At 42.9% G+C, this 17,693-nt stretch overlaps 1 protein-coding gene across 1 annotated transcript in view; it reads right to left on the bottom strand.

The window, feature by feature from the left end:
• Positions 1 to 12,573, bottom strand: part of TBC1D12 (TBC1 domain family member 12) — a 40,380-nt gene extending 27,807 nt beyond the window's left edge. The window contains 2 exon segments of the mRNA XM_005481226.3: positions 11,509 to 12,434; positions 12,436 to 12,573. Coding sequence (XP_005481283.2) covers positions 11,509 to 12,434; positions 12,436 to 12,558 — 1,049 coding nt within the window. The 5' untranslated portion in view covers positions 12,559 to 12,573.
• Between the last annotated feature and the right edge of the window lie 5,120 nt (positions 12,574 to 17,693).

Below are 17,693 nucleotides of genomic sequence, written 5' to 3'. Positions count from 1 at the left end.
GGGCACCTTTGGCAAACATACAGTGTGGCAACAAAAAAAACATCTTTCCAAATAAAATACACATCATTTAGGATTATTTTACCAATAAATCAATATTGTGTTTATATCTCAAAGCTGAAAGGTAAACTACTATTCTCTGATTTCTAATCCTTACAAGATAACTTTGAGCTTGCTCAAAATGTTTACCCATTAATTTACAAAAAGCAACTCCAAGTTATATTAGCATAGTAAAAGTTACTTTTTTTAGATAAAAAAGCTAACTGTCAAAATATTTTCTGACTTTTACTTTACACACAACAATCTCGTTTACTGTCATTTTCCATCATCAATCATTTCTTCTCATTGCATCCATCTTTCAAGAGCTTTGATAAGAGGGAATTGTTCTGCTGAGAAAACAAGATTTGAAAGCCACAAGGACTGACAGAGGAAGTGAGGGCTGATTAGATTTTCCTTTTGATTAAGCACCTAGTACCTGTTAGTAAACACTGCATAAGACAACTGCATCATTTTAAATCCAGGGAAGCAACACACAAACAGGAAGGAATCAGCATCCCATCAAGAACATCCTCACTCTATCACACATAGCTTTTCCTCACAGAATCACAAAGAAGGAAAATCCAGCATAGAAGTAATAATACAAAAGAGCACCAAGTTGGAGCAAAAAAACCCCAGTACATTTTCTCTGTGTTTTTAATATAGTTACAAAAACACAGTTAAAAGCCCTGAAGTTAAATTTCTCTGAAATAACATTAAAAATCTACTGATTCCAACAAAACCTCAGAGCATGTCAAAGGAATGAAGTAACAAAAGTCATTAAAAACTGTGTTTGTATTACAAAACAACTGATTTTGCATCTGCACAAAGAGCAGAGTTCTGCTTGTACATGCCATCTGCTCTTGCTCCACCCCATGCTAATTTCTTAATAAGCTTCATGGGCATACAAAATAGGTGTATGTTTAAAACTTGCTGAAATTTGAATTAGCTGAAAGATGAGCTGATAAGGAAATTGCTTATTTACCCAACAATCTTTACCCAGAGAATTGTATCAGTAAGGAGTTAGAAGAGACATGTTCCAGGAATTGCTATAGAAACATTTTAAAAAGCCCTAAAATTAGACGTTTTTACTTAAAACCATACTTTTAGAACAAATTCTGGAAACCTCTACATGCCTGCAATTCCATCTTCTGTATGGAATATTCCATAGCCAAATACATAACAAGAACTATTAATTCATATTGGCATCTCTTTACCAAGCATAACACACAAAAGCTGTTTAAGAACACAGCAGAATTCTTCTCCATACTCGAGTCTTGGCCATTCTGTTATGCTCTCATATGAAATAATTTGGAAATAACAGCAGACAAAAAAACCCCATTGCTTTATTAGGCAGAATTAGCCCCTCTGCTTTAAACAAGACTTTTCAATAATTTACATGCAGAAACAAAGGTAACTCAACTCTAAGCATAAATAATGAATCATTGAAAGGAAATAAAACCTTTTTGGTTAGCCACTTACAAAGCCTGCAGAGCAACAGGCATTCTACATTTTTAATTTCAATAGCTTCAAGTGTCAGCCCATTTTGATCCAACACATTTTTGATTGCTCTCAGCACAAGTTTCCAAGTTGTGCTCTATACTGGAAGAGATGTGACCCAACCAATTTTACAGTTTGCAATTTCCATCATTTTGCTACAAGCAGCAGCTAGATTATAGATTCTCTTTTAATTGTATTACCCCAACCACAGATTTGTTACAGGTTTCCAGTTGTAGTACCTTCTAGATGTAAAGATCTCCTCCTACCCTCTGCACCAAGACAACCCAAAGAATATTCCAAACTACCCTCTCCAAAGAAGCTTCAGTGTTTGCAATACTATAAACCTGCAGTCTTAGATGCTACACAAGCAAGCTTTTGGCCTCTCTCCCCTCCTCACCCCTCCAACAAAAACAAATAAAATAAGGAAATGAAAAATCCTACCCAGAAAAACAACCATCCTCAGCAAGACCAAGCTTGTAATATTTTTTTTTTAATTAAATATGTCTCCATTTGTATTAGTGATCAACTAAAGCCTTGGCTACAATTAGGTCCACCTGAAATTTAATGAGCTGTCAAGGAGAGTTCTCAAGCCAAGGATTGAGAAGCTGGAAGGAGGTGGCCTCTGGTGTCTTGGAGAGGACAAAGATTTACAGAACTATCATGGAACTGCACTGATGAGACTTAATTAGATCAACTCTCTTATCAAGCTCCTAGTGAATACCAGTCCCAAAGTGGCTTTACAAACTCTGCTGGCAGACCAGTTTTACTACAGGTACACAAACACTTGGGAAGTTTTAAAAGTTGAAAGTGTTTAGCAGTACTGCAGAACATCTTGTACAGAACACTCACTGATAAACTCTATTTTACCAGACTACATGCTGCCCCCAACAAAGAGCTGTTGCCCAGGTAAGCTTTACAAGCAGTTCAGGCATTCAAAAACACACATAAACAAGCAGACATGTAAGCAAGGTAACTGATGGGGTTAAATTTCAGAATGGTTTAATACAAATAAAGGAAGAGAATCAGCCTTTACTTTTCAGAGTGAAGTAGCAAAGCAGAGCTTTATGTTAGACTGTTCTATCATTTTCATATTTGATCAGCCAGTTATAAAGCTATTTTGACACTACACCAAACACTATGGTCAATCTTCTCTAATAATGATCAAAGGACACTTATCCACAGCATTTAAAACAAAGTCTTAGATCACAGCTGTGAGAAGTGGAGAATTTTTACCAGCTGACTACAGATATTCTGTGTATCTGTATTTTCTGGTATTTTTTGTATGGCCAGGAATATCTAATCCATCAGAGTCACAGCTACTTAATGAGCAACATACTCCAAGCAAAACAGTGCTAGAGGAACAAGAGCCCTTCCTCCCACAAACCCACATAATGGGAAGCCCATTTCCCCTCCTTGCACAGTAATGTCCTACAATCCCTTCTGCTGCATCAGCTCCCACACCCTCCACACCTTGCAAGTCAATCCAGCTCACTAATCCCACAGAAAACCATCAACACTTTTTCACTCTCCAGCTTAATGAGCAACAGGCAGCTCACAGAGGATCATATAAATACCAGAAGCAGGGATGAAACATTTCCTTTGTTTCCTGACAATAACAAATTCTTCAGGCAGCTTACCAAGATATCTCACAAAGTACAACTCAGTTAAACAAAGCACCTGAAATTGTTCTAGATGTGACTCACTTTCAGTTGAGGCAAAACTCACCAGCTTTATAAGGGCAATCCCTATACCTATAGTTCAAATGCTTCCATACAATGTATGCTTTCAAAACAAAGGTGATAAAGATTTCCAGCCTTTGACATGGCCTACAAGTCTGTGAACTGGAAGTTCAAACACAGGGCAGAGTTTTATTTTGCAGACTGTCCCAGGGGTGATTGTAACTGTGACCAGCCTGGTTAAGCCTCAGTTAATATTTTTCCTTTCTGGTGCCTGACAGAGTGCCTGTCAACTACTCGATTGCACAATGTAGCACTACAAGCGCTGGAGCACTTTTGCAGTCACTCAGTGCACTGGGTTTCAGCTGCAACTAGCAATTCACAATATATTTTGTCATTGCTTCAGTGATCAATTGCAGAAATACTACAAAACACAAGAATTAATTTTTGATCTCTTAGCTGATATAAGAAGGCAGGGGACTGATTTAATTCAGTTTTGCCTGACATCTTTTCTAAGAACGAGGAAGAAATTTTCCAGTCTACCACTCCACTACTTACAGAATTTGAGGAACAGCAAGCAATTTGCAAAACACAGTTTACAACAAGACAAAGCAAGAATAATAGAATCATTTAGGTTAGAAAAGATCTCTAAGATAATTGAGTCAAATAATTAGCCCAGCACCCTTAGGATCACCACCAAACCATGTCCCTAAGTGTCACACCTACATGACTTTCAAACACTTCCAGGGATGGTGACTCAACCACTTCCTTGGGCAGCCTGTTCCAATGCTTGACTAGCCTTTCAGTGATGGTGCTTTTCCTAATATCCAACCTAAACCTCCCTTGCCACAATATGAGGCTTGATAAGTGGAAAAAGAAACTGACACCCACGTCACTACAACCTCCTCTCAAGTATTTGTAGAATGACAAGGTCTCCCTTCAGTTTTCTCTTGTCCAAACCAACCCAGTTTGGCAGTTTGGCATCTAAGGCAGACAGATGCCAGCCACACAAATACCTTTGAAGCAAGTGGATTGTTTGAGTTTTAAAGCATTCTGGCATCCAGCACCCAAACTGCTTCATTACTGCCCAGCAGCAGACAGACAAGATCCCACATTAATGAATGCATTAGGCAACTGAAGCAACACAGACAGGACAGAGCTTTGCAAGGTCTGAGGCCTGACCACAGCCAAGCTTAGATTGCCTATTCTACAGCTGGCCTTCAGGAAGCTTAGACCAACAAATATCACAGGCAAGGAGAGCCAACAAGGAAGCTTTATTATGCTACAGGATCAAAAGACACATTTTCACTTAGCCAAGAGCACATTACAATGTGCACCCAACATAACAATGGAAACTGAACATAGCTTCTTCTTAATAAAGGAGTACCTTGGAGAAAGGAGAAAAATTGTAGGAAAGCACTCCTCTAGGCTACAGCTTTTCAGTCAGGAAGAAAAGTCAGGAAAGGAATTCAGAAGAACACCAGTCTGAGTGTTTGGCTCTCAGAAGTTCTGAAAGAATAAACTAATCTATGACCATGAAAACTAGTTTTCTACTAATTGAAGTCATAAGTTCACCCACACAACAGCCACACTCTTCTTCAGACTGTTACTCCAATATCGAGCCAGAAGCAAAATGCTCTGCAGGTGGCATGCACAGCTGACTGGTTTCTGAAAATACAGAGGCAAATTATCAGTCTCTTTTGCAGGCTATCCTTGTGTTCAGACTTCATGCAAAAATCTGTAGGATTTTTATGCTGGAGCTCTCTCAGACTCTGAGAGTTTGACTGACCTCAGAAACAGGCTGCAGTACTAGAGAGATGAAGCAGAAATCATGCTTCACTTCCTTAGAAAGCAATAATAAAAAGATGCACACAGAGATTGCAAAGTTTAAAGCAGTGCCAACCACCTCGTCCAACAAACCTAGTTCCTTCCCAGCTGAACAACAAACAAGACCAATTATGATAAATATAAAAGGACAGATGTTTATATCGTAAACATCTCAGCAGTTCCAATAAACTGAAGAGAGGAGTAACAATTTTTTCATCTACATGAATGAAATGTGACCAAAAACCATTAAACTCCTTTTTTATTCTTAAGCAATCAGGACAAAACAACCGAATGAATAACTGGAACAGCCAAGAGAGCAAAAACATAGACCTATCATTTTCTTAGAGGCCAGCTGTGATTTAAGTGAACTCCTTTGGTTGTTATTTCCCATGTAAAACATTCTTCTTTTAGTCATAGCCTATTCAGAAGAGATGTTCCATTCACTTTGTTACTACTCTCAATATACTCTGTAAGAAACCCTGTGACCCCAAATAAGCAGAAGAGACCAATGAATGAAAAGGCCTTCTGCAAAATGAAGGGGAGGGGGAGAAGAGAAGATGCTTTCAGATTAAGTTTAAATGCCTGTGTAGAACAGTCCTGAACAAAACAAGCTATGATTCCAACAGTTTGCTGCATACAAAACAGCAATTTAAGCTATTTGGCTCAAAAAAATCGACACAGTCCCCCACAAAAAAACCCTACAGCATTAGTTTAATGAGAACTTACTTCATGAAAATTTATACTAGGATTACAAAACTCCTAGTGCAAAAATATGTACCAGTGTAGAATATAACACTGTTCATTACACTATCCACCAAGAAGAGCACAAAAATGGCTAACAATACTTTAGGCATTACAGACTGATGAAGACTAAATATCTGAGGTCTCAGAATTGACATTTATTCAGGCAGCATTTTTTCCTTGAGGGGGTAACTGGGGAAAGACTTGCTGCAAACAGAAGCTGGAGCAACGTGGCCTTCTGAAACATATCCAGAATTAAATTAATGTAACATTCGTCTGCTTGAGCTCCTGAAATTTCATTTTGATTTGCTAGTCAACAGACATCCTAACGAAATTGATTCCACGGGTGCAAAGCATCTTATCTATGGTGAAACACTCACTGAAAGTCAGAAACTGGTCAACATGTGAACACAACCTCACAAAACAAATCATTCTTCACAAATGTCAAGGAAGAATCCACAGAGGAGCTTCTCAACTTGAGAATATGAATGCCATATCCTATTTTATCAAGTCACTTATGTCTCTAACTCAGGGAAAAAAAAGGACTGTTTGAAGTTGCCCACAGATTAGGGTCCAGGTACTCTTGCTTACTTTCTCCAATCAGTTTAATTCAAAGCAATTATATGTATCCATTTCTTCCCTTAGGTTACAAAATTACTTATAGAAAGCAGAAACAACTGCACCCAAAAACAGAAGGCAGAAGGGTGCTCTCATGATTTCTCAGGGAAGCTTTTATGTATTCCCTTAACTCTTTTCTCTAATCATCTTTCCAATATATATTATTGATGGCTGTACTTTTTTTCATTCTGTTTGTTTTGATCTGGACAATGTAAAAACAACACCAAAATCATAAAACACACAGGTTTTTTTTCAGTAAGATCTGATCAAGATATAGGCACAAGCAATAGCAGAATAGAAATTAAGCACTGTGAAGTGACCCCATCAATCTGATTTCTCATCTTCACATGAATAGAAGGTTTAGAAGACCTGTCACAAGGACAGCCCATTCCCACTTGATTCATTTTTGATCAGAAGTCCACTAAAGATTTTTCTTCTCCATAGGGGCCCAGTACATCCCCTGAAGTTTCATGATTATTTATGTATGCAGAGCTTTTCTCTAAGAGAAATGTTGATTCTGGTACTAAACTTTCACAAGACCCATCTAGGTAGATGCCTAGGTAGTGCAAAGAGCTGCAAGTGGCACTTAGTAAAAAACTGAAATATAAACTACATAGCTAGGGACACTACTGTGTACTGAGTAACAGCACTCAGTGAACCTCCTTGCAACCCTCCAGTCTGTGCCAAGGACATCTGTAAAGGCAAGAAGATTAGCAGCTTTTGAAGGACAGCCTACTCAAGGCTGTGTTTACAAAGAGGGAGACAAAGATGTGAGCTTCAGTGATGTCTTAGTGCTTTGTGCCTACAAATACCGACTACTTTTGACTTTCCATCACCTCTTCAAGTGAACATTTTTCAAAACTTCTGGACAACAAACACAATCACTCTGGGCAATGAAAAAAGTAAGAGACTAAAGACATTTTCCATAAGAATATGTGTGCCAACTAGCCTTCATGCTTATAACCCCTTACACCTATTTCTCACAGCACACTCCAAAGACCTACAAGAAGTGGCAGTTATTAATTAATCTCATTGTGAATCTGAGGTGAATACTGGAACACAAGTACTTGGGAAAATGGTGCTCTACTACTACAAAAGGAAATATCACTGTTGTCAACAGTAAGCTTTGAATCAAGGAATAACAAACTACCAGATACCTAAACTTGTCTAGCAAATACACAATTCACAAAGGTACAATATCTACACAAGCTGAAAAGATGTCTGGTACCTACCTACAGAACTATGAAGTAGAACTCATCTCTAGAAGAGGTTCAGAATCAAGTCTTTATCTCAGCCCTGGATTACTTGCTGCTGCTTGACCTTTGTGATGTACTGTTTTGCTCTGCCCCCAAAAGCAGCACATTTAGAGCATACTGTAGTCGAGGTAATAATCATGGCTTTAATTCAACTGTCCATGCAATGTTCCTGCTCACTGAACCATTCTGCACCCAACAGGGATCCAGCAACCCAAGAACAGAGCATTGCCCTTGTAAGCTGCTGTGTAAGACCACAAACCATCAGAACAATGCCTGTATATGACTGCATTATGAATTATACACTACAGGACTACAAAGCAGTGACAGTTGACTTCCAAGAAGCCATTTCTTGCTCTGACCAAAACAGCAGCACAGTGGATACAACTGACCATAGCCATGCAATTTTCCTTGCCATGACACTCTGCTCCACATACTGATCTACTTGTGGCATCCTACTTCACATGTGAAGAGAAATAAGATGTACAGCAAAACCAATTATTTTTCTGTTAAAAGTTGTTAGTATTGATTTGACAGGCTTAATGATTTTGGACAAATACAACTTAAGATTCCAAGGCTATACACCATACCTAACATTCACCTGAAAAAAAGGTTCTAGTCACTAATGCAAACTTCCCCAGGATCTTAAAGTAATTACTAATGACAATTTCAAGGGCACAGCCACTCTCCCTGTCACAGAGTTTGGATAAGATGCATCTGATTACAGCTGCTTGCTTTTTCGCCCACCTTACCTCACCAGTTTTCTCTCTGGTTCAGTGAATGAAGACAGACAATTAACACGGATTATTTCAAAGAACTATGAAGCAGGTCAGTCTGATAACTGAAGAGCTGGGAACAAGCTGGACCAGCTGGAAACAGCAGCCTCCTAACCCAGATCTGTCTGATCAAACTGTTCGGTCACAGCAATTACAACAATAAAGCCAAAGGCAGTACGACTTCCTTTGCCTTCTCTAAGTACCTGCAAGAAATGTCCAGCTTCTGGAATCATTTCCATATAATTATGGCTATTAGAAAAACACATTGGGAAATACCAAATTTTAGACAGTTTGCAAACTCAACTAAGAGCATTACAAGCACAAAACATCCTACATAAAATACTCCAGGTTGCTGGGCTACCCACGGAGCACATCCAGTACCTTTTGGATTTTCTTTTTTTACATTGTGGGAGCAGCTACACTCTGACAAAACACAAATGAGTTGCTCTCTCTCAGGTACACAGCCACTTGGTACAACTCAAACTCTGGGGAACAATATCATTTACGAGCCTGTGCACATTCAAAAATACAAGCAACCTTCTCCTAAGAACTTCACATGGAAGTAGAGTTGCTACAAACATTCAAACACAGGACAATTTTTTATACCATTTCAGTTCTCATTAGTGACATCCCCTTTTTAAGAACTACAGGATAACCCACTTACATTGGCAATTGTCAGCTTTGTATAAATCTGGACGGTTTAAAATAAAAGTGAGAAGTCTAAGCTTTTGAATTACAGGTTCAGAAGAAAAGAACTAACTACTGAGAAAGTTATAAAAGCTTTATTACACTTTTCATAACGGATATTACCCATTCTGGTATTTATTTTTCTAGAGACAAATCTGTCAAGCAAGACAAGTTTGAACTTGTTTTTAAAGAAAATGACTGGAAGTTTTCACTAGCCAATCTCATTTTGGCTGATGAGATGAAATCAGCTGTAACTAAGACTCTTTTATGAATGTATAGGCAGAATTGAAGGTAGCCAGTATTGCTCACCAGGCCAAATGCACCAGAGGCACAGCCAGCTGGGCCAGTCAGGCACTGTGAAATGGGATTTCCTGAGAGCCACTCTTCCACTGAGGTGTCTGTGCTATAGCTTTTGTCAGGATAGAAGCAATTACACTTTTTCATCTATTACCCAAGCCTTTACTAAAACCAGCAAATATCAATGTATATTGACCACTTCTACTGCACACCAAGTTCAGACTTTTCTATTGTCCTGGTTTTATCTGGGATAGAGTTAACTTCTTCCCAGTAGCTGGTACAGAGCTCTGTTTTGGATTCAGTACCAGAACAATGTTGATAACACGCTGATGTTTTGTTTGTTGCTAAGTTGTGCTTATCCTAAGTCAAGGACTGTGTCTCATATTCTGCCAGTGAGGAAGCACACAAAAAGCTGAGAGGGATTATAGCTGGGACAGGTGATCCACACTAGCCAAAAGGATTCCACACTATAAAAACCTAATGCCCAGAACATAAACTGAGGGAGGGGAGTTACCCAGAATGGGCTGATCAGTGTGTGGGGAAAGGTCTGGCATTAATCAATGGGTGGTGAGCAACTGTGTTGTGCATCACTTCGTTTTTCTTTATATTATCATTATTACTATTATAATTACATTTTACTTTGCTTAAATTACCAAATTTTTCTTACATCAACCTACAAGTTTTACTTTTGATTCTCTTTCCCATTTCACTGGGGCCAGGGGTGAAGGAGGTGGAAAGCAAGAAGCTGTGTAGTGCTTAGTTACTACCTGGGGTTAAACCACAGCACCTATGAGGAAAATGCTCCAGAATTTCAATCAATTATTGATTTGGGGCAAAAGCAGCAACATAAATGTTACTGGTAGACGTGCTCAAGTAGTGAGGCAAAAGGAAGGTAATTACAGAATATTCTGACTTGAAGGGACCCACAAGGATCATCGAGTCCAACTCTTTAAGTGAACGGCTCAGACAGGGACTGAATTCACAACCTTGGCCTTATTAGCACCATTCTCCAACCAACTGAACTACTCTCATACAACATACTGCAGTCTACATAACATGAGGGAAAAGGAACGAAAGCATGGGATGGAAGATCACTAATATGGAATAGGAGGAATTGCAGGAATCTCTCAGTCTATCCCTGAAACAAAGTGGGGGCACCAAACTTATCTTCAACTGCTACTATCTTTATCCTCAAGAATCCATTTCTCCCTTTTCTGAGAGTTGGCAGAGGGAGCCCATTTCTCCATTTGGGAATCCCATTTTGAGATCAAACCTCTCCCATCTCAATTCTTCAGTTAATAAATTAATCTTATTTTATCATCTTAAAACACTTAAAAGAACTACTGTCCTATCAGCGACTTGAACAACAACTATAACCCCTCGGTTTGGGAGACTTAAAACTGCCGGAAATTAAATTCCTCACTTCAAACATAATAAAGGTACTATAGAGCGTGCTATAAATTATTATGGTCCAGCTGCACCTCCTGTGTAGTATGCTAAAGAGTGAGTAATGCGACAGAGATCCTAGGTGACAAAGCTGGATGTCCCACAGCTTTCGGTTTTGTGCTAGAAACTTAACACAAGTCAATCCAAGCACAAAGCATAGTCCTTGAAGTTTTCAACACCACGCTTAGAACTAAATAAGTAACCTCTATCTGCACCGTCAACAAGTAGGAAACGCTTTATATCACTTGGCAATTACCACGACGATTTGAAAGGCGTTTCCACCACCACCAACTTTCACTTTATTCTCCAGCGGTTTAATGAGTACCACTGTGATCGTTCAGCGATATGCCCTGGTACAGGAAGCAAATTCCAGTTTGAAGTCCATGAAGTTCGTAGCAGTAAAAGGGTCTTTATCATCTTACTGTCACGTCCAAAGCCTCTATCCTGCCCTGACAGTATGTGCTTCCTAGCGAAAAGAGCCCGCGAGGGTCGGAGCCACTCTTCCCTGTGCTACCCGCACAAGACCCTGCTGCCCCGAGAGCCGCTCCCGCACAGAGCCCACGGCCGCCCGTGCCCCGGCCGGCAGACCCGCATCCCCCCGGCCCCAGGCTCTGCCGGGCACGGCCTCACCGGCCCCGCTGCCGGCTCCTTTACCTGGTGAAGAACTCGGCGAAGCTGCTGCCGGCGCCGGCGATGCCCACTCGGTGCCGGGCCCTCTCCGTGGGCTCCTGTGGCGGCGGGGCCGGCTCGGTGGGCGCGGTCCCTCCGTGGGGCAGGTGCTCCGGGGCGCTGCGGCGGCGGCTCACCTCGTACGTGTTGCGGGAGTTCAGGTTCACGTCCGTGAAGCCGAGGGGCGCCGGGGGCAGGGCAGCGGGCTCTGCCCGGTCCCGGCAGGTCCGCGCGGCTGGGGCGTCGCCCCCCGGGCTGCGGGGCGGCGAGGGACTCTCGGCCGCCGCCCCCCCGCGCCGCTCCGCCTCGCTCCGCAGCCGGCAGCTCCTCAGCGGCTCTTCCAAGGCGGTTCCCAAGGGGACGCCTCCCGCCGGGCAGGGGAGGAAGCCCCCGTTCTGCAGTTTCGCTTCCTCCTCCTCCGGCCCCGGCTCATCCCGTCTTGCCCGAGGGGGAGGCGGCGGCGGCTCCTGCGGCGGCAGCAGGAAGCCGACGTCCCCGTTGGTCATCCTCCCGCAGGGGCCCACGGCGCAGGCGGCTCCGTTCGCGGGCTTCTCCGGGCAGCGCTTCCCACTCGCCGCCGCGGCGGGGCCGAGCGCCGCCAGGTACCGCTGCAGCAGCCGCTCCTGCCCCGGCCCGCCGCTCCGCCGGCTCGAGCCCCGGCTCCCATCCCGTTCCCCGTCCTCCTCCTCCTCCGCCGCCTCTTCCTCCGCCGCCTCCTGCCGGCCCGCGGGAAACACGGCTGCGCCGCCCGGAGCTCCGGCATCGTCCGGCCCCACCATTTGCCGCCGCGGAGCCCCGGGGGCGCGGCGGGGGCCGGGGCGCGCGCGCCTTCCTCCGCACCGGCGGCGCCGCGAGCGCTGGCAGCCGGCGCCGCTCCGCGCGTCGGGCAGCGGCCTCGGCGGGGGGCGGGCGGGCCCGGCACACGCAAGCGCGCGGCGCCGGCGGCGGCCCTTCCCCCCGGAAAGTCACCATAGAGAGGCCGGGCAGGAAGCGCCCGCCCGCTCGCCCTCTCGGCAGGGCCACACCCGGAACCATAGAGATGCCACCCAGACGGACCCTCGCCCGCCAGGGGCGCTGTGGAGGCCGCGCCGCGCCCCCGGTACCGTGTTCCGCCCAGGGGCTCGCAGCATGGACCACGTTCCGCCGATGTGCCGCGGCTGCGGAAAGCCCAGCCCGGCCGCCTCATCCCTCCGTCCCTGCCCCAGAGCCGCCCGGGCTGGGATTGAGCGAACTGTCCCGGCTGGCACACGCACTGCACACAGGCGGGCTCCGAGCGGAGGGCCCGGGGAGCCCCGGCACCGCCGCCCCCACGGCGGCCGAGCTGTGGGCACGAGGGACGGGCAGGGCAGGGCAGCTTCGCTTCTTGGAGGAGACGGGACCTACCTGAGCTCTGGGGAAACGGGACGGGGAGTAAAGGGAAATTACATCGGCGCTTCGAAATCCTGGGGTGAATCCTCTCCTGAGCAAGGGATGGGATGTCACAACTCCAGGTTAACGCTGGAGAGGTGGATGGAGGGCATGTACAAGTCCCATCAGCTCTGTTCCCCACCACATTTCTTAGAGAAAAACCAAATTATTACAGATGCTTCGGCCCGGCAGGAGAGCAAGGAGGTAAAGGGGCTTCAAGTGCCCGGAAAAGCAGTAACAGCATTAGGTCCCATGGCTGCTATTGCAGACTACCCCTCATCCTAGACAAACACAAAAACCACCCCAACCCAACAGATTACTTAGGTATTCCAACAGCAATTACTCACAGTTCATTGCAAGACAAGTGCCATTGTCCTGGAAATCCCTGACCAAAGAAGTTCTCCATTTAATATCCCCACTTAGAAGGTGCTCCAGCGTGGTTGGAGGGCCTTGCTTTCAAAGGCAGAGAAGGGGAGCATGCCCAGGAGGAGGTGTGACCTGCCACAGGGAAGGAACAGCCTCTCTTTAGCTTCTTTCTTTTTTTTTTTCCTTAAAAATTGTGAGCATTTTGGAAAGAAAGGTTTAGACTGGGATTTCCCACCTAAATAAAAAGTTGATGCATTTCATTGTGTTGTGACTTCTTAGCACTTTGCAGTATAAAGTCTGGGCTTTGCTCAAGTTAAAAAAATAGTGATTTTTTTTTCTTGTCGTGAGGTCAGATGTGCAACACTGGTGTTTTACATGCAGCAAGGAAGTCTGATCTCACCCTTTTTGACTTGAGTAAGTGGCTAATAGTTATAATCTCAAATTTGATTTGACTATCTTGATAGCAAGCATGCAGCCTCATCCAGCTGCAGCTGTGCCAAATGTAAAGGACTATTTACCACAGCTGCTTGCAAAAAATGCCCAATAAATACCTCCAGGATTGCCTATCCTTTGAATATGATATCTGAACTGCTTGTGAGAACACTTCGTATGCTACTTTGGTCAAAAGGAACCATTAACAAAGATGAACCAATTAAGTTTTTTTGTTAGCTAAAGCTTTCTAATTAAGGTTTTGATGTAACTAAGATGGTAGGCTTTTTGTTCTCCACTGTGATTCGGGTCATCTCAGACACGTGGAGACTGATCAGTCTGCCTGCTGAATGAACATTCATCCTGGGTGCTACAGAGGCTCTCCTGCTTTTACCAGTGAGTTCAGGTTTAAGGAAACACTCAGATCCAGAGAGTGTCTGTGCTCATTCTCAACAGTGTTCATTGTTTACCTGAGATGCTCCATGGCAGTGTCACCCTTGAACAGACCTCAGTGATTTCATTAATGCAGCAGCAGCAAAGCAGTCCCAGATGTTAAACAAGCTGAGTGAAATGGAGACTGGCCTGAGGGTGTAACACAGGGCTGGTTGTGGTGCACCAATTTCAGTCAGTGCAGCAGCTGGTAATTGTACCAGGGCTTCCAAAGGATAGCATATTGTGCTGCACAAAATAGGACCAGTTGGTTCATTGGATTTGCATTGATTTCCACCTCCAGAACTGCTGTGGTTTAATCCCAGACAGCAGCTAAGCCCCACACAGCCATTCACTCACTCTCCCTGTGGGATGGAGGGGTGTAAAAATAAGGAAATCCATAGGTTGAGATAAAGGCAGTTTAACAGGTAAAGCAAAAGCTGTGCACACAAGAAAACAAAGCAGGGAATTAATTCAGCACTTCCCGTCATCAGGCAAATGTTCAGCCAGTTCAGCTCAGTCAGATTAGAATGAGTAAGGATGAGCAGGTAGTTTACAAAATGTTGTGAGCAATTCACAGGGAAGAAGTGGGACTGAACAGCAAATTATGAATGAGGAAAGTGTAATTTATAATTTGTTCCCAAAGGCTGAGAAAAAACACTAGTCTGTAAAAAAATCCAAACAACAAACTGTATAACTAATAAGCCAATGCCCATCACTAACTTCTCATTGTCAAAAGGACAGCATAACAAGGATTCAAATATTAGTCTAACTCTTGTGCAATCAATGCTGCTAACTGAAATACCCACTGTAACAGGTACACCATAACCAATACCCTGCTGATGGTTTCTCAGAGCTGTTTCATTACTTCTGTAATTAAAACATGGAATGGCTTCCTCAAATCAATGTATAAGAAGAGCTCTTCCCTAGGGCTCCCAAAAGCTCAGATGTTCTGCTATTTACAATATAGGTGTGATCTCTGGCAGTTCCCTCCCAAGGAGGGAACTTTCACTCCTTTGGAAATGCTGCTTTGGAAAGAACATCTTGCAGCCCACTAATAGCAGTTTGCACGTTCAATACAAAGCCCTCTGGACAAGATCTCATCACAGAGTGTAACTAACAATTAATTTAGTTGTTTGGCAGACTCCTGCACACTGAAAGCTTCTCCTTGGCACACTCCCAGTCCTGCTGCAGTCCTAGAATTAAATTACACTGCCTGTGGATCAAACCCTCTGTATACCTGTATTAAGGCAGTTCAGTCTGTATTACTTTGCTTGTGTATGTTTATGCTTGTGGTGGTTCAAACAGTGCCAAAACCACCCTGGGCACTGCTAGGGGCTAAGCTGTAGTTGTCATTGCTCTGTTAGGCACCTGGAGCCTTTCCAGGTTATTGACAGTCACTGGGAGACTCTCTCTCCTTCCATGTAACCTCCATGTTTCCCACTGCCAGACAGGGCTAATTAGATTATATACCTATATATAGACTTCTATTTCCTTCTGGCCATCACCATCAAAATACAGAAAAGCCAAAGACTCCAATGTATCCAAATGTTCCTGGTTTAAATGCCATTAAATCCATATGGACAGAGAGTTACCTAGAAATCGCCCTTATCTGAAACCAGGTTAAAATAGAAACAAAAAGAAATATTTATTACCACATCCAAAACAGATTTGTAACCACACAGGTTCTTAACAGTGTAGAAGATATTAATGAAAGAAATTTTAAATCCACTTCTGTTATGATCCAAAACTCTTTTGCTTTCCTCTTTCTATCCAGTGAACCAATTAGACACTTACTTACCTGATCCACAGTCTCTGTCCATGTCTGCCAGAAACCTCATGATGTGTTCACAAACTTCAAGTTTTCTCTTCCTTTTTGTACAAATTCACCCCTTGAGATGCACAAAAATGGGCAGAGAACAGACACAGATGAAGCAGAAGAAAAGGAACAAGTGTCAACAGGCAACACAGGACCGCATGTTCCTCAGCCTGATTGTCACCTGCTCAGGCAGTAGCTCTGTGTTGTTAGGGGAGGCATCTTTTTGGGATTAAGTGAAAAGGGGATCACTGAATGAGGAGATGATCTGAGCCCATTTCTCCTGTCCCTGAGAACATTTTGGCCAGTTGTTCTCAGCCTACCTCTTTTGGGTTTCTATAAGGGGCTTAGAGGACCAAGAACAGTTATTCTCTCACATATTTCATCCACTAATTTTGAATCACATATATTCAGTCTCAACCGGTTTTGGAGGTTTTAAAAACTTTCTGGTTTTTAGGCAGGATAGCACCATGGTAGCCTACAGCAGTAGGCAATTTTTGTGAGAGTTCATTGAACTGCAGAGATTTTACTTTGCACTTTTCCTACCAACATATATGGTCATGTGCAATTAGAGTGTTTACTTTTCTAATATCAATACATTGTTGATAAACATTTGTTAGTTCTCCTCTATGGTGATTACCACAAATTCCTGTCTCAGTCTTGTGCTGTTTGCTTACTGTGTCATTAATACAGATAAAATCACTTCTATGGCTGATAAAGCAAAAGCAGGAAGAAAAGTAATACCTGGGAATTATTATTTTAATTTTTTTTGCCAAGTCATATTTGATTTATATTCTGTAATAAAATTTTAAGTAATGTTGTAATACACATTGGGAGCTATGAGAAGAGGAGTCTGTCTTCTCTTTCTCCAAACACATCCTCTTCATTAAGTTCACATTAAATATTTAGGAATAATCTAGTTGATCTGATTTTAATTTGTCCTGAACCTACAGATGCTATGTATGAATATACAGCATGACTCTAAAATGTTGCAAAGACTGAGTTTCAGGACCTGGGTGCTTTTGAATTCTGTTTGATAAATTTAGTGGCAAGAGAAGTACTCTAAGAAAAAAAAAAAGTCCACTAAGATGAAACTTGAAAGAGTCTTTCCTTCTGAACTCAAGGGAAGTTGAAAGGGGCTTAGGACTATTTGCAGATCAAAACTTTTAATTGGATTTTATTATAAATTATTTTCTTCAGATATGACCAGCATAGAAGCTTTCAAACCTTTCATAGAAAGTTGAAGAAATGATTACAGAATGTACAAGAGCAAATGAGTGAACAGTTTTCAGTGACAATATTGGTATGAATTGGTCTTACGGATGAAAAACAACCTAATTTTTTTTTTGCCATGTTTTTTTGACTTTACTGTCCTTGCAATTCTGTTGGTTTCACAGCACATGAAGCTGGAAGGTACAGATACAGGAATAAATAGCTGGAAGCAAGAGCTGCCTACCTCAGTTTACGAAGCACTGCTTGTGAATGTTGAACCAGGTCCGAAATAACAGCAAAAAGGAGTTTATCCTTAAAAGAACAAATCTCCCTTATCTTGGGCAAACAGAATAAGAGGGAGTGGTTGGAAAGTTGGAAAGGGTAAGGTTCAATTTACTGCAGTGTGTTTACTGGCAGACAATCCCTCAGGAAATGCTGCAGCCAGGCACAGCCAGTAGGAGTAGGGCTAATCACAGGCAGTGCAAAAAGGGAAAAACTTTTAAAGTGTATA

The sequence above is a fragment of the Zonotrichia albicollis genome, chromosome 7 (genome assembly GCF_047830755.1).
Source record: "Zonotrichia albicollis isolate bZonAlb1 chromosome 7, bZonAlb1.hap1, whole genome shotgun sequence".
Classification (NCBI taxonomy): domain Eukaryota; kingdom Metazoa; phylum Chordata; class Aves; order Passeriformes; family Passerellidae; genus Zonotrichia; species Zonotrichia albicollis.
Note: the sequence above shows the minus strand (reverse complement) of the source record. Positions and strands in the feature narration are given on the sequence as shown.